Source organism: Prorops nasuta, unplaced genomic scaffold (assembly GCF_024137725.1).
Source record: "Prorops nasuta isolate Cenicafe-Biocafe unplaced genomic scaffold, Cenicafe_Pnas_1.2 PNAS00011, whole genome shotgun sequence".
NCBI lineage: Eukaryota > Metazoa > Arthropoda > Insecta > Hymenoptera > Bethylidae > Prorops > Prorops nasuta.
Window position 1 is genome coordinate 2134489 of NW_027116808.1, and position 17674 is coordinate 2152162.

At 31.5% G+C, this 17674-nt stretch overlaps 2 protein-coding genes across 4 annotated transcripts; one reads left to right on the forward strand and one right to left on the reverse strand.

Annotated features, from left to right (window-relative positions):
* Positions 1–253: 253 nt before the first annotated feature.
* On the reverse strand, positions 254–12135 carry LOC136777530 (putative leucine-rich repeat-containing protein DDB_G0290503). Its single transcript, XM_066733886.1, has 17 exons — positions 11709–12135; positions 11055–11209; positions 10824–10978; positions 8980–9162; positions 8439–8757; positions 5805–7234; positions 5565–5731; positions 5300–5474; positions 5032–5118; positions 4604–4855; positions 4388–4534; positions 4166–4297; positions 3915–4079; positions 3751–3831; positions 2601–2774; positions 1686–1725; positions 254–488 (listed from the first exon to the last, which is right to left on the reverse strand). The coding sequence occupies exons 2-17, from the start codon at positions 11200–11202 to the stop codon at positions 445–447; spliced, it is 3699 nt and encodes a 1232-aa protein (XP_066589983.1). The 5' UTR covers positions 11203–11209; positions 11709–12135; the 3' UTR covers positions 254–444.
* A 470-nt stretch (positions 12136–12605) lies between these two features.
* LOC136777737 (mediator of RNA polymerase II transcription subunit 25-like) lies at positions 12606–17629 on the forward strand. Of its 3 annotated transcripts, none has more exons than XM_066734259.1 (14): positions 12606–12746; positions 12854–12975; positions 13042–13087; positions 13198–13322; positions 13411–13630; positions 13701–14307; positions 14628–15112; positions 15196–15531; positions 15589–15786; positions 15862–16041; positions 16128–16307; positions 16374–16433; positions 16499–16624; positions 16700–17629. In XM_066734259.1, the coding sequence occupies exons 2-14, from the start codon at positions 12854–12856 to the stop codon at positions 16841–16843; spliced, it is 2829 nt and encodes a 942-aa protein (XP_066590356.1). In that variant the 5' UTR covers positions 12606–12746; the 3' UTR covers positions 16844–17629. The 3 variants fall into 3 exon arrangements, with proteins under 3 accessions (XP_066590356.1, XP_066590357.1, XP_066590358.1); XM_066734260.1 differs by having other exon boundaries at positions 16502–16624; XM_066734261.1 differs by having other exon boundaries at positions 15862–16023.
* The last annotated feature ends 45 nt before the right edge of the window (positions 17630–17674 follow it).

Consider the following 17674-nt stretch of genomic DNA (forward strand, 5'->3'; position numbering starts at 1 on the left):
AAGTAATTCATATTAAATCTGTGCATAAAGCCTTATAGTGGCAGTTTATTTGGATGTAAAAAGATTGATGTTCAAGTGCGTTTAAAAATTTGTATCGTAAATTGTACAATTATAAAAGTTTCTGATAAAAATAAAATTTGGTCACATCGGAATAATTCGATTCTTAATGCATGATTCTGGTAATGTTTAAATTATAAATAATTATTTAGTCACCACACACATCAGATTCAATATTTTTTGTAAGTTTACTAACTACAATTTAATTGATTATATTTTTTCCACATAATAAAATATGGTATTCTCATAATAAACATTATTCGAAGTATTTTACTTATTACAGTAGTCTTCTCAATAGCAAATTCTGCTATTTTTATATTTACAGCATGGCTGCACATTTCCTTGTTAGAATTTAATTTTTATATTACCTTTGTCCTTGGAATTCTACTAGCATAACTTGTTTTTCGGAGTTATTTTCTTCCTGAACCACCCTGAAAAATAATATACACATAAAATTAATAAATGTAACCAAATGAACTTTAGAGAAGACTTTGCAAATGATAACAAAAGAGAAACTTATAACAAAAAGAACAGAAGTGTAATTTAATTTTCTAATTTTTCATGACAATTATATAGTCACCAATAATTTTTTATCAAATTATTATAACAGCATACAAAGCTTTTTCAAGCAAAATGCTTTTAATACAGCCAATCACTTCACCAGTGCTTTAGGCAAAAATATATAATATAAGCAAATTATAATATACATTAAGCTATTATTTATATCCTGTTTGAGTTTCAACATGGACTACAAGTTCTTTGATGTTGTTTCAATAAAATATACTAAAATCGTAAATTATATCATTCTCAAGCAGCATAAATCATTGTATATTAACGATTCGGTAGATGTTAGTGATGAGTAACTCACATTTATGAAAAAAAACATAAATAAATAAATGATAAGCGTAAACAAACAGAAAAAGCAGTTAAAATTGCGCTAATACAATTTTTAAGCAGAAGAATTCTAAGGCCTTTAAACCAGTGTTTGTATTTATAAAAATTCCTGCTCTTAGCTAATCGCATACATGATTATATTGGTATATGCGAAAGCATACATTTATTTCGTCTCCAAGCAATGAAATAATTGCAAGTTAATAGATTATCAGTTTGTCACAAGTCTGCTCGAATTAGTGTTATAGTGTTCTAGTTATGTTAAGGTAGTCAATTTATATTAATAACAATTACAGAAGATTTATTAAGTTATAGGCGATTAATATTGAAATCTTGATTATAGATGCGCTGCAGTGATCAGGATGCAGTACTTTAAAAATGCTATTTAAATGTACAAAATAATTCTGTTAATAAGAAGAATACAGTACGTAAAAATATTATCCCAGGGCACAATACAGAGACTATTCAAAATATTGTAGAACATTTATCAACGTTATTAGCCTCTAACATTGAGCGACTGATATCGATAAATGCAATAGTTATTTTTTTTCATAATATACAAAAAAATTAATCTTACAACTTTGACTTTTATATATATTCGTGATACGTACTGTACAAAATAAATTTGATAATGAATGATAAAATACATTTGACGTTGAGTTATTGACCACTGTTTACCATCAACCCTTTTAAAGGCATAAGGCAAAATGCAGCAAGTTAATTTTTAATTAGCATACCTGCGAATTTCGGTCGTTTTGCCATCGAATTCTTAGTGGACTGTCAGAACAACCAAAACAGTAGTCGTTATTGGAAAAAATGAAATTTGATGAACTACAGACTATGGTTCTTGTATTTGTGGACGAAATATGATAAGAAGCACCTTTTTGTATCTAATCGTGATTTAATACGATAAACACGTGATAGATATAAAAAGTACTTATATATAAACGTTGTACTTAATTATTGACTTTTCTAGAGCTTTTTATTCTATAAAAGAATTTCGCATAAAGGACAAACACTGGAAGAAAGGGGCGAGAAAATTGATTTTGCAATAAAAATTCAAGTAACTATATTGATAGTATCGTGTTACTATAAATACAACAAAGTATAAAAAAAACTTGTCTAATCAGTAAGCAAAATTTAACTGCAGAAAAAAAATGTATACTCTGCTTTCTGAAACATATACTCCTCCGCATACGCAATACATGTATGCCAAATAAATGAAAATAGTTATGTGTATACTATACATATGCATATTAAATATAACATATGTGTATTATATAAAAAGAAAAAAAGCGAAAATATAAAAATGTATAGAATGTTGGATGCAATTTGGGAAAGTGTTGATTAAGCTTATCGTGAATTATTGAACAAAGTACATTGGGAAGCACTCATTTTCAAGAAGTCCTCAATCAATGATTAACGAAAATAAAAAATTGAACGTTTAGAATCTATTACAAGAAATAATTACCAATACAATTGGTTATTGAAGCGCTTATGTCCGCTCAATCTAAAAACAAATTTCGTAGCTATATTCTTAATAATAAGCTAAATAAAAAAATTGCTTCATTATTTACTCGTTTGTTTTAATTATATTCATAAATATTAATTCAATAATAATCTTTCATTATTTCGCACATAAAAGTGTTTACCTTCCTTTTTTTCTTATGCTTTTTATGTTGCTGGCCATTCAATGGATTCTGACTGTTGTTTTTTGTCATTTGACAGGATTTCGAGGAGAATTTTGTAAGAAGGGGGTCGTTGTCAAGCTCTGTATTCTTGAGCAGAGTATTTTCTAATGCGGCTATCAAAGTGTCTGCTTCTATCTGTGATTTCATTTTAGATACATCGTTATCTAACTTATAGGTAAAACATACAGGAGCAACAGTTCATAAATTAATCCAATTAGAAGATATAAATTATATGCATTAATCACTAAACTCAATATTGTCCTTTCGATTATTTTAAAGAAGCGAATTGCCTAATCTTCTAATTTGCTGAATACGCGTAAAACAATGATGGATTAATAAGTGGGATTGATGTATGAAGTAATTTTCTGATATGATGCTACTATGCTTATAAACCATAATATTTATAACATATTACACGTATACAGGGTGAAGTAAAAGTATGTAACTGGTCTAAAATCTGAAATTTAAGGATTATAAAAATGAAATTGAAAGAATAATTTCTAGTACTTTCAAGAATCTATTAGATGGTGCCCTTGATTTAACCTTGCGCTGAGTGCTGAAGGTCATGTGTAAGTCACTTTGAATTTCTTAAATGGCACCCGTTTTTTATCACATATTTTTAGGGCTTGTCTCTGGAGCTTCCCAAAAAACTTTAATTTATTATTTAATTCAGTCCTTCATTAGAGATAAATGTTGAAATTGTATAATGCTCTGGGTTTGTGACTGAAGCATTGTGCGCGATCATTACGCTGCATACTCAAGGTTAAGCCAAAGAACAATCTGATAGATTTGCAAAAGCACTAGAAATTATTTCTTAAACTTTTTTTTTCTACGAACATTTGACTCAGATTTTAGTTTGATCCCATACTTTTTCCTCGCACTGTATATGCATTGAAACCTGATTGTTAGTTCATTAATATAATTACTTATTAGTTGTTAATTTACAAAAAATTATTACAGTCAATTAACTCAACAGACATTTCATTCTAATTATTATTATAACAAGGTTAATAACTAAACTGGTTTGATACCATGCTCCTGTTAAAAAGGTTTCGCCACATATAAAGGAAAATAAGAAATAATAAAATTAGAAAGCTTAACTGATACAAACCTCAGATTTAAGAGAATCGGATGCTGGGGGCCCATTTATAATTGGTTGTTCTGAACTGCTACAACCGCCGCCAACTTCATTCTAAAATAACGTATGACAGTAAGCGATATATTACCCATTTTTAAAGGTAACACAGATTACAAAATAAATACAGCAATGCAAACCTTAAACTGTGATATTTCCTGTTGCAATTGAATTACAAGATTTTTTTCCTGCGCTAGGCTGGACTCGCTAGTTTCTGCAAGAGATCGTAGTTTAGCCACAGCCGTGTCTACATTACTCTCTTCGTTTCCTTGATTTTGACTGCTCTGCGACGGACGTGACTTTTCCTTAAAAAAATTAATTAATTGCATAATTATTACAAAATATACAAATTTTAAGAAATAATATTAGAACAGACTATATATAAACAAACCTCCTGAAGTTTCTCCCACGAGGTGAGGTCTCTGGAAACCGATTTATTTGAATTTTTAGTTGCTACCAATTCACGGTTTAAGGATTCTGCATTCGTCAGTCTAGATTCCAAATCGGTGATTTTTTGTTGAATCTATAAATATGGCACAACAATTGTATATATTACATGAAAACGTGTACTAATTAGAAAACAAATTAATGGAATGTAATAATTATTTGATACCTTTTTATCTTCTACACTTATTTTTTTTCGAAGTTCATTCAATTCTATCCTAAGATTCGTTGCTTCGTTTTCTTTTTGATGAAGCTGAGTTTGCCACCTACTTTCTTCAGACTCTATATGACATTGCAGTTTCTTAAGCATACCTTCCTATAATTAACGCATATTTAATAAGATGTATAAATAAAAGCTTAAATGGTAAATCTTATTAAAGCTTACTGTATCGTCAATGATTTGTTTATAATGTGCTACCATTCCCTGTAAACTTTTATTTTGTTTTTCTAGGTCTGAGTTTGATACACTAGTAATGTTCTTTTCCTTTAATTCTGTTAAAATATCACGAATTCTATTTTCAAAGGCACTGATCCACTTTTCGTGAGACTTCTCAGATACCTTAATTTCTGGGAATATCCTTTGCAAAAATGCTTTTGTCAATTCCTGTTCTTCTAATTTTACTTTTTGTGCTACATCCTAGTGAAAATATATAATACATTAATCTTATTTTTAAACATGACCATATTTAGTTGAACTTCATTGCATTTTCAAATACAATCATGATAGATGAGAAATATTACTTTTAATAATTATAATTAAGAAATTTAAATAAAACTTTTTTGGTCTCTTTTTGCGGTAAAATCAAAACTTACATCAATGTTTATTCCCGAATTAGTTTTATTGCGTGACTCAGCAGCAGAAAGAGCTTCCATCACTTTCCAGTTCTTAGTACGTAACTCCTATATCAATGGTGTTAAAAAATTATGAAATCAAATGATACAAAAATACACGTGTAATGTCTCAATATTACATATAATGAGAAGAATATGCAAAGTGATGGAAGCAGGTGATTAATGACTTATTTGTAATAATTTAATATTAAATATTATTTCTTGTTTAGCTTGGTATAAGTAAACTTACATTATTTTTTGATTTTTGTGCTTCTAAATCATCTTGTAATCGCCGTGAAATACTATGCTGATTATTCACGTCGCTTCTCAAGGTCTCTATTTGTGCATTTAACTGTGTAAGCTCCGTTTCCTTGTGGCTTAATTCGACTTTTAAAGCATCCAATTGATTATCCTTTTGAGCTAATCTGAAACGAAAAATGTATCATTAGAATATAACTGTTTGAAGTCGTCATTTAAATATATTAACAATATTTAACTTTATTATAATAACATACAAGTTAACGTGTTCGAGAAGTTGAGCATTATTTTTCTGTACTTTCTCTTCTATCCCGTTTTCTTTTCCTTCCGCAGCTGGACGTTCAGTCAATGCTGCCAATTGTGATGCTAATAACTCATTTTCTTCATGCAATCGTTTCTCAGCATCTCCAAAACCATGTGCAAGCTACATAGAATAGAAAAACAGTATTAGAAGAAATAATTAAATTTGTTAAAAAGATATGCAAAATGTTTATTACCTGCGTTTTAAGTCTATCATTCTCTTCTTCTAATCTTGTTATTTGTAATTGTACATCCCCTAATTTCATGTCATCTTGTAAGTGAGTAATTTCACTGATAGTTTTGTTTAATGAATTAATATGTATATTGGCTTTAGAAAGGTCCGACTGAATCTGCTTTAACTCGTCTTGTAATCTTTGAATTTTAGTTAAGCTTCTGCTAGATTCTTCCTCTGATTGCTTAAGATTGCTTAGTGCTTTTTCTAACTCTATTCTTATTATTTCCGATTCACCCGTCTTATTATTTAGTTTAGACTCTAGCTGATTAACTTCTTGAGAAGATTTAGTTAGTTCGGATAGTACATTGGTAAGTTCATCACGAGTTTTCTTCAAATCCTCTTCTTTGCTGTTCAGCGCCGCGATTAGTGTTGAAATTTCAGCTGCTTCTGATTTAGCTTCATTTTTAGTCGCAGATAACTCAGATTTTAACTTATTTAATTCAGACTGTGTTTTATTTAATTCATTCTTTAAAAGAGAAGTTTCGGTGGCATCAGTTTTTGATACACTAAGTTCAACCTGTAAAGCTGTTATTTGTTTCTGTAGTTCTTGCTCGTGTCGGTGAGCATTTTTCAACCTATGATCCATATCAGCATGAGCGCGATGCGATTCTTCGAGCTGTCTAGCAACATCTTGCAATCTATCTCCGGCCTCTTTAAAATGCTGCAGCTGACCTTCCGAATGCATTAACTGGCCCTGCATCATTGCTAGCTGCTGACGTAGCATATCAATTTCATTTGTGCTACTGTTACAAGTTGCTTGTAATTCATTCTGCAATTCTTGAACTTCCACATGCTTCTGCGCCAACTGTGTCTTCAGTGCGTTTTCGTTTTCACGCATCTGTGAAAACTGTATTTCCATTTGCTTACGTTGGGCAATTAATTCCTGTTGCATATGACCTTGAGTTTGACCCTGCTCTTCCTGCATTTTATGAATAATCGCAGCATCTTCGTTAACTTTACCTTGTAACTGTTCAATTTGTCTCGCAAAACCTTGTTTCTCAGCGGCATGACTCTCCAAGATGTGCTGCATTCGCGTGTGCGATGTTTGTGCCTCGGTCACTTTGGCATTCAATGCTTCTTCAAGATGTCTTATACTGGCAGTTAAACGAGACCTTTCAGAATTTAGTTCGGTTCGCAACTCTTTAAGTTTACTTTGGAAAGCAACGCTAGCCTCATGCTCATCGATCAAAGCTTTTTCTTTTTCAGCCAATTGCTTTTTTAACTTTATTACAGGATCTGCACGTCCTTCTGTCCATTCAGAATGCTCCAAAGGATTATCCAATTGCTTATTAAAAAGCTGATCAATGAGGATTTGTATTTCAGAGCGACTAAGCTCTGCTTTTTGTATAAGAAGTACCAATAACGATATATCCACGCCATCTTTATCTCCCCCTAAAAAATCAATAATATAAGTATTTTTACTTTCAAATTTTGTTAACTATCAATCAAATCTGAGAGTCCATAAAGAGATATTTTAGCCTTGGAAACGAAAAAAAATATCAGATTGGTTATGCTTATGAAACATTTGCATTTAATTATTTTAGAAAATGTGTATTTTAAGGTTGTATTAATATTATTTAAATAACTTTAGTAATTTAATGTTCCCCAGGGGCTCAAAGATTTACAATTTTGTATTTTTAAACAAAACTCTCCAATTTTTTAGATTAGACCTACTTTTTTTATATGAGCGCAAGGTCGCAATATCTTCTAATTAAAACATATTATAATATATACTACGATACAAATCATATATAAAGCTAAATGTGTTGTGACACTATACGCTCGCATAAAAAAATAGATCAAATCTGAAAAACTAGGCAATTTTGGCATAAAATGCAAAATTGTAGATTTGAACTCCTTGAGAATATAGAATTGTTAGAATAGTAAATATAATTTTTATACAAAATTAAAATGTATGTTCTAAAAAAATTAATTGTAAAACTTCATCTGCATGATCAACCTGATATGTTTTTCTTTATCAAGGTCAAAAACCCTCTTATGGACCATCATCTTTTTAAATAATAACTATTTTAAATTAAATTAAAAAATAATACAGAAGTTGGGAATAAAAAAAAATCGCTGAATTAGAAATTTTAGTGAAATATGCAAAGTAGCTTTTAGTTTGCGAGGAAATAGCCTTCGTGCTAATATCGCGGGCAACGACCCGTAAATGTGGGAAGGGGAAGTGAAGTGTGATTCAGCTTCAACCGCATTCCAAAAGACTTTAAAGGAATATTTTTTATTCCGTGTATCAATGTAGCTACTTTTAAATAATGACCTCTTTAATTTAATTATATATCTCTTTCATAAGTGAAAATAAATGTTTATTTTACATTACAAAATTGATAAAAATGGTCAATTACTTTAAAGATATTTAAAACGTTTCCAAATTAAAATTTTAACTGATAGCGGATTTTTGTCTTTGAAAGAATTGGGCCTGTGAAAGAGAAATGTAAAAAATACTAACATTAAATAAGATTATTATTAAATACTCTAGACTTTTTCAAATGGTTTCCGTATTTAAACACTTCAAGAATCGAATAGAAAATAGCCGGGAGTCCCGAATACAATATTTTCAATTCACAACATAACTTACCAATTTGTGTTAAAATGTCGTTTCTCTTTTTGGTCTTCTTTGATTCCTTATTTGAGGATTGAGAAGGTATTATAGTTTCTCTAACAGTTTCTTTCACCTCCCTTACCAATATATCTTTTGGCTGCTCTTTAACTTCTTTTGCTATATCTTTACTGCTACTTGGTAAACTTGTATGAGACAGCACTTCTTTCTTTTCATCCTTGCTATTATCATCTTTCCTCTGCCCTTTTTCCTTCAAATTCCTTTTTGACTTTGTAGGCGTTTCTTTTAGAAACTTATTATTTGCTGGCTCTGATGAATTCAAATGCAGATTTTCTCTCTGTTTCAAATACATAAATGCTTCATTATTAAACTTTCAGTATGACTTTAACTAACATTAAAATATTATAAATGTTATAAAAAACAATAAAGCAGGCATAAACAGTATTAGTATTTTACCAGTATTAATAAATGGCATTATTCTATGAAAATTAAGAATTAAGATTTATGAATTTAAAAAAAAGCCCATGATACAACATTCCAACCAACAGCATTCACTCACACTTTGACTCCGTATGAGTTCAAGGTCGTCCTTTGGATGAATAATTTCAAAATGATTCACCTCAGCTGAAAGGGGTTGCGAAGGATCTAACTCTTTCATGGACATCAATGCCTCATCTTTATTTACAAGTATAGGCTTCACTTTATCAAGTTTGCCTTTCTTCTTATTTCCTTTGCTAACCTCCTGTGATACCAAAATTAACAAAATATTTGCCACATATTTAATAAGATAAGAAACCAAACAAAAAAAGTTAAAACTAATATTAAAATTGTTAGAAAATAATACTGTATTATATAAATCAAAAAGCAATATGTGTAGATGTACTGGTAAGAGATCATAATATTTTTGTAGAATAAAGTAAATATTTCACCTTTTTATGAATTTCATTTTCAAATTTTGTTGAACAGAAAAACCTGTAATTAAAACAGTATGACAATAAAAATTGTTTTCTGTTAATTTTAATTTAAGATTTCTTTAGTTTAACTAATATATGACAAAGAAAACTAGCATTTTTAGCTTCCACTTTAAAGCATAATTATTTATTTCATTTTGCTATCATCTAATTGATAAAATAGAAGGAATAGCACAATATCACAAAATTATAAATGTATATGTACATGATAGATATTTTTAGAGAGTAATCTGAAATTGTCAGTCTTTTATCAGTGGCCCCTGTAAGAGCTCCTTCGATTATTATACAATATTATGAATCACATAAAATGTATTCTTATACTTTGACATTCATACTCAAAGCTTATACTTAATCTTTAAAAAATATTCACACTGCACAAAGAAAAAATGCATCTGCTTTTTCTTTAAACATTATATACAAACCAAAATTTAATTTAAAATAAGTCAATAATAGTACAAAATTTCCAAGACATGATTTGCATGTAAAACTGTTAATAGTATAAAAAAGTTTTAAAATAAGGAATACTATAGTATAAATGTATATAGTATTTATGCATACAAGTGAAAATGTTGCCATGGTCAAATTTGAGTATCAATTTTTAAAAATTCTATTTTAAGTTTTATCAATTGCACATGCATTTTCTGCACTATTTATCAAATGTATATACTAAGTCTATGTTCCATTATTTACAGACAATACTGTGAATTCTATTAGGTATTTATGTTGATTTTAAACTTTTAGTACAGGCAGTTAGCACATTTCAAGCGGGGCGGGTATTAGTACCCGTTTCACGGATTGGTACTCATACCCAGTTACTTAATGAATTTAAACATATTTAAAATGAAATAAATAGAAAGCAATTATTTGGTATATAAGATAAAACTATATACTTTGTTGCCTACTTAAAAGTTTTAAATGAAAACTTTTTTTAAATACTTAAAACCTCTTTTACCCGCTACACATCCTAGTCACGGCTGATAGGCTACCCGCTCAAAATGTGTTAATAACAGAACTGAGCTTGAATGTCACAATAAATATAGTTTTAAAAAAATAGGCAGTGGCTGCAGAAAATACAAATAACTATGAATTTTTAACCTCAATTGGTAAAATAGATACATCTGACTATGTCAATATTATGATCTCTTGCTAAATGTTACTTGTAAAATTCTAGAGTAGGAGTTAGGTATTCTTTAAATATTTCTATAATTCCACCTGAATAAAACCCTTTGTTATAAATAGCTGTTACTTAGTACAATAGCTAGTTTTGTTATTTGATAAGTAAAATAGCAACCAACTTTCATGCATGAAATATTTCAAAGTAACGAAAGCCTACTATTAAAATCAGTATAAAAAATGTTTTCAGAAGAAAAAAATTGTTAATTTATGTTTATTTGTAGCTTTGAACTAATATTATCCTCTCTTAAATTATTACCTGCACAGGTGGTTCAGGAGGTAATATTTGAGGAGTTTCTTCAAATTGAACATGCTCTGACTTTTCATCCTTTTCATCTTTTTCTTCTTTCTTTTCTTTCACCTTTTTTCCTGCTTTATTTTTATGCTTCTTTTCTTTATTTTTATCCTTTTTACCTATTGTGCATAACAATATTACATTGTTCTTGACACAGAAATTATAATGCTCTTTAACTATGATATGTATACATACTAAATAAAAGATCATCGGGCAGCTTTCGCTGTTCTGCTATAGCTTCTTCATATGATTTTTCCTTAATCCCAAACATTGAAACTAGCAAAATAACTGCTGCAGAAAAAATTACTACACCTACATAAACCAATCCTGTTTGAACATCCATTTTGCAACTGTAAAAATAAATATGAATCTTATTAATGCTGCACCCTTTGGAAAGAATACAAAAAACATATAGAAACTTATATGATGTTCAAAAAGACTTTGCATCCAAGGTCCATATGATTTGATTGATAGAAATATATTTTGATGTACATAAATTTTTAACAAATGATTGTTCATTCGATATTGATGAGAAATATAAATTGAAATTGTGACAGACCAGCAATGTGCGAGTATATGATACTTTATACAAAGGAAAAAAATAGTTTTAGAGTTTAATTACAAAAAGGGCAGAATGCAAATTGACATATGTATGATCAAGAGTATAGGAATATGATTTATCAACACAACAACAAGAAGTAAGCATGTACAACATAATCTTTAAACAATAGGTCAGAATCTCCTATAGACCGGCAAAATGATCTGATCCGGGATGATGTTAACGCTGTATCCAACGAGATGAACACACTGCGCTATATTTTATAATTATAAAACTGATTTAATGCTTACCTAAAAATTTTCCCCTCGGTGCTTTCGATTTAATTAATTACTTTTACGAAAAGAAGAGTAATATTCCAGTTGAGAAAATTTGATAATTAAGGAGAATTTTCTAGCGATGAATTCTTCTCCAGGAATTATGGCTGCCGGACGTAAAAGCAAGTATACGCGTCTTTAAGCCACGCCTATCAAAATCTCACGATTTTCATTGGTGGCTGCTGCTGCCACGTATGCAGAATGTTTACCGCTTTTCAAAACGATATTCATTCGCAATTTTCTTAATTGTCATTCAACAACTGAACAAGATGAGTCTTTGATAACCTAGTTTAATTTTAACATCCATTAAAAGTTTGGGCGATACCTATATAATCGACATTTTGCTCCGATTAAACAAATAAAACGTTGCAAAACACCTCTCCATACAGGACAACATGGCAATAATTTGCCATGTTACAACACTGTTACAGCAGAGATGAGGAGAGGGGAGAAAGATAGGCAACGGTGAACGGCTGGTTCCTGCCGTCATCCTGAAGTGGCGCTAGTGCCGTTTCAATAATCAGCAGCGCGGTGTCCGAAATGTCCGAATGCTGCATGCATGCAAGCAAATAAGTCAAATCAAATAACCCATAACCGCTTTCTCAGCTCTGCGAAAGAAACTAAAATGATTTGATTGAGCTGGTTGAGCAGTCAGACCAGTCAGTATGATATTTCAATTTAACCTATCTACTGAGTAGTCGCAATTTGAAAAATAGGGCCGGGATTTCAGCTATGCCATCATCTTGAAACTATATATATATAAGATGTGTTGCATAGACTATAGCTTTTTTCGGTCGGCTTTGCTCGCCTTGCTGGACAATTGTCAAGTCACCCAGTACTTACCCTACCCAACTCTACCTAACCCAACATTGACGGCCCTACAAAAATTAAAATAAGTTTATGAACGCTCATGAGACAATCAAGGATATCTGTTAAATTTTCTCTTTGAAGTGTACTTAAATTAAAGTTTTATTTTGTTGAAAAGTTTTTTAATACATATTTTAATAATATACAGTAAGTTTATTATTGTTTTAAATTTATTTGATAAAAAATAAATTTTTTGTTTCTTAAAGTAAGTTTAATCAGTTAGGATCATATACTTAAAGGATATTTTTATTTAGATGGTTGCTGGTCCTACAGATATTGGATTACATGCTGATGTTATATTTGTAATAGAAGGGACAGCAGTCAATGGCGCATATTTAAATGACCTAAAAACTAATTATTTGATACCAACTTTAGAGTGCGTATCATATTCTACTCTAATTTGTAAGTCTGCTATCCAACTAATTTCATGTTTAAATTTTAGGTACTTTAGTCAAGGAAATATAGAAGACAGGGACTATGTGTCAGAGGTAATTATAGATAGATAATTAAGTCTTGTAATCAATTGTGTGCTTTGTTTTAACAAGCAAAACAAGGCTTTTATTTGAATATAATTTATTTTTAATGTTTGTTGTGATAGAACAATACTACTTTGTATGGGATAGTAATTTATCATGCTGCTGATTGCCTACCAGCACCTTGTACTGAAACTTATGGGCCTTACTCAAATCCTTACAAATTATTACTTATTTTGGATAGATTGGAGTAAGTATATCTTGTTATTAAGAATACTTTGTTATCAAGAATGCTAATTTTATTATATTTTTATTTACATATTCATTTTCCTAACTAGAATGGTGGGTGGAAAAGGTGAATCCTATGCTAATATTGGAGAGGGACTTGCAACAGGTTTGCAATGCTTTGAGGATTTACAATTAAGAAGAGAATCAAATGTTGCAATTCAGAAGCACTGTATTTTAATATGTAACTCATCTCCATATCAAGTTGTAATTCAGGAAGTATACAAATATGCTGGACACACTGTAGATCAATTAGCAGCTTTATACCAAGATGTATGAATATTTTCAACAAATCTCATTAATACTTCTTTATATTGTAGAAAATAACTACTTATTTTTTCAGAGGAATATTAATCTTTCTATATTATCACCAAGAAAAATACCGGCTTTGTACAGTTTGTTTGAGAAAGCTGGAGGAGATTTGCTGTCTTCTCAAACAAAAAACTATGCTAAAGATCCAAGGCATTTGGTTTTATTAAGAAATTATAATTTGAAGGAAAGACCAGTGAGTCCAACAATGGGTGGACTTGCCCATAAAATGATGGTGCCACATTCTGTGCAAATTCCTTCAAGTCCGCTGCAAGGCAATGATAGCCCAAATCCACATCAAGTACAGCAAAATGTAGCTCCAAATAACCAAGTTCAGGGACCAACATATAGAAATCAGACACCACAAATTGTTACGTCGGTGCATCAACCAATAGTACCGAACATGGCTGCTTCAATTAATACAAATAGAGCACCTTACAATGTACAAATAACTACTCCACCAAATTATCATCCAGCAGGCATGACTGTAAGAGCAGCACAACCTAGATGGAGACCAACATTCATGCAAACAGGGTCAAATGGGCCAACAAATACTCAGGGTAGCGCCTTGATAGCACAATTAACTCAGCCTCTATCATTAGGAGGGCTCAATGTTGCTTCTTTTGGACAAAGGATGGATGGTAGGCTTCGAAAAAAACCCAATTGTTTATCATCCGTCCTAACCTTTCATTTAATCACTCATTATTTTACTCTTCTATTCATGCATTTCATTGAGAGCAGCGGCAGTTCCGGTTTTAATCCGAGCAGCTTGAAAATTGGTGGATAATGGATAATGGATAAATCGGATTAAAAAAAGCCAAAGTTAGTGTTTAGGTATATCCGTAATCAAAACGTTATCATTTATCAACTACTAAACTCACACATGTCAATTTCATATGTCTCTAAACACAATTCCGTTATAGCAAGATGTTCTGCGAAAAATGGTTTTATTTTGTTGTAGGAAATACAAATGTGTTGGGAGGAAATTCACAGCAACAACAGCAGCAGCAACAACAGCAGCAGCACCAACAGCAGCAGCACCAACAGCAGCAGCACCAACAGCAGCAGCACCAACAGCAGCAGCAACAACAGCAGCAGCAACAACAGCAGCAGCAGCAACAACATGCACCACAACAACTTGCACCACAACAACTTGCTCCACAGCAACAGCAGCAGCAACTTGCACCACAGCAACAGCAGCTTACATCACAGGAACAGCAACTGAGATTGAACATGCAAATGCAGCAGAATTCCCAACAACAGCAAGCCACAATATCAATGTCTCAGCATCAAAATCATAATCAAACGAGTTCACAACACTCCACTCCTACCAATCAACCAATACCTAATCAAATGCAGCAGTCTGTTCCTATATCCCAGGTTTCGGTTGCAGTTTCGTCTCATAATCTTCAGGCTGCTCCTCAGGCTACATACTCGCAAGCACCGGTAAATTGAAAATTTTCAAATTTTTAATGTGCTGTTAATTTAGTTAAAAAACAGTTTTAACAAAGAAAGCTATATACTTTTAGACAACTATGCAAGGTGGAAACATAGGCAGCCAACAGATTCAGTTAAGAGAACGTCAGGTGATCTGGCAAGGCTATATCGAATGGCTCGATAAAGGAAAGCCTACAGATACTCAGAGATTAACTAGGCAACTACCATGCACAGTCTCTACTAATTCTAAAAACAGCGAGTTTGATTTAAAAGCTGATACATGGCCAACAAAATTAATAATGCAACTGATGCCTAAACAACTGATAGGAAATATTGGAGCATATCTAAAAAATTTTAAATCTGTATTTTTTCACCCAACATCTTGCGAGGCCCTTGAGTCCTTAACGAAAATGATGTCATCTGGCTATGTAAGTATTTTTATATAATAAATTTAATTAGTACTAATATCTACTTTGATATTTTAGGTAGGCTGTGTTCATTTTAGTTCTATGCAATCGAGTTCGCCCTGTGACATAAAAGTTCTAATTCTTGTCTACACTGCGGAAAAACGATCGTACGTAGGGTGCATACCGAGTGATCAAACTGCATTTGTTGATCGTCTACGAAAAATAATTCAACAACAAAAAACGTCGCAGGTTTCCATGAGACAAGGACAATTAACTGTAATAATTAATCTACAATTTTTAACATTATATAATAGGTTGAATCTTAATGAATAATTTGTTACTTTGAATTAGGGCGCACCTGGATCAAATAATCCGATGCCAAGTGGAATACAGGCTCCCACGCCAAGTATACCGCAAAGTGGCATTCTTCTTTCCCAAACAAATACAATGGCGATGGGGGGAGGTCAAATTACGCAGAACATGAGGCAAAATAATCAACAACAGCAATCGATGGTAGGCGGCACACACACTGTAAATTCATTTACTTATATTTTAATAATAGACAAACGAAATGTATTCATAGATTAGCTTAATGCCTTGATGAATTAATATTTTAGCAAAACGTTGGCTTGGTACCACAAGGAAATACAGCAGGTATGCTTGGTCAGCAACGTCCGCTTTTTGACGAATTGGAAATGGCCAGGCAACAAAATTTATTAAAGATTCACCAGCTGCGCCAAACATTGGAAGCGGCTCAACAACAGGAGGCTCAGTACAAATCGCAATTAGAAGTTAATGTAAGTGTTATCATTATAGTAATTTCCGAAGAATGTATTATATTAATTGGAAAGCTATTGGTATAGATTCAGCACAATTTGGAAATTGCACAGCAACAGGAAATGCAGTATAAACAACAAATGGAGGTAATTCAGTGAAAAAACAATTCTAAAGTATATTAATTAGATATTAATGTAAACCATATCTGTAGCAGTCACAACAAGCGCAAAGGAATATGAACCAGCAACAAGCTTTAGCGAATCAACAGGCAAATGCTCAAAGAGTAATGCGGCCTGTTCCGACAAATAATCTAGGACTAAGACATCTGTTGCAACAGGTAAAAAATAAATACTAAGTAATTATTGCTTTAATGCTTTTATAAAGAATAATAATAGTAAACTTCGTTTCTCAGCAACAGCCTCAATACAGGCAGCAATTGCTTAACATGCAACAGCAAATGGTACCAAGGGGCCAAATGCCAGTGAGATCAGTGACACCAAACAATCAACCAAACCAACAATTCGAGGACGGCCAAAACTATACTTTCCTCGGTTAATTGAGATATCAATATTAGTCTTCTTGTTTATAAAAGTTTATAAATCATATTTCCATTAGCCTTTTATATACCTTTGTATATTGTTATAAATAGTGCAATTGATAGTTCATGCTTACGATTAGAGAAGAAGACGAGCTGTGACCCGATGGAGGGTTGACGTGAGATTCATTGGAGAGGTTGCAAGTGATTATTGTAACCAGCTAGTGATGTAACTTTAATTCCTTGGACCGATCAAATTGTTTGCACAGACGAAGAAGGAATATGAAAAACTTTTTATTAATAAAATGCCATTCCACTTGAAATTCAAATCCAACCTTCCATTGGTAATATTAATTTATTATTTATTAACTTAACGACAAATGATCAAGGGGTTCGATTAACGTCCCTTTGCAACTCTTGACAATAGATACAATTTATCTTTACTTACTAAACACGCTCATTTATTGTCACTAATTTATTGCAAGCTCTTTATTAACAAATAAATAGGACAATAAAATATATATACAAAAAATAAATAGGAAAATTTTTGAACGTCTCATGATCAAGTACATGTCGCATATGATCGCATAATTTGATCGTCATGTAGATCAGATACACAAACACCTCGATTAACTCATAATGGTGATATGCATTGTGTAAAATAAAAAACGCATTTTCAGAACTTCAATATATATATATATATATATATATATATATATATAATAGATAGATAAGGTCGATATTAAACTTTCCACGCAGAAAAAATTGAAATTGCGTTTGCGTGTCGTCTAAGCTGACAATAAATGTTTCGTTTAGCTTACTTTTGGATCCAATGATTGGCGATTGAGATTC

Excerpts from the sequence above, each read along its gene's own strand:
- LOC136777737 (XM_066734259.1), top strand. The coding sequence starts at position 12,854 with ATGGTTGCTGGTCCTACAGATATTGGATTACATGCTGATGTTATATTT. Across the intron at positions 15,113-15,195 it reads CTACATACTCGCAAGCACCG|ACAACTATGCAAGGTGGAAA; the intron begins GTAAATTGAAAA and ends ATATACTTTTAG. Across the intron at positions 16,434-16,498 it reads AGTATAAACAACAAATGGAG|CAGTCACAACAAGCGCAAAG; the intron begins GTAATTCAGTGA and ends CCATATCTGTAG.
- LOC136777530 (XM_066733886.1), bottom strand. The coding sequence starts at position 11,202 with ATGGATGTTCAAACAGGATTGGTTTATGTAGGTGTAGTAATTTTTTCT. Across the intron at positions 9,163-10,823 it reads CTCCTGAACCACCTGTGCAG|GAGGTTAGCAAAGGAAATAA; the intron begins GTAATAATTTAA and ends TTGGTATCACAG. Across the intron at positions 5,732-5,804 it reads ATGATAGACTTAAAACGCAG|CTTGCACATGGTTTTGGAGA; the intron begins GTAATAAACATT and ends TATTCTATGTAG.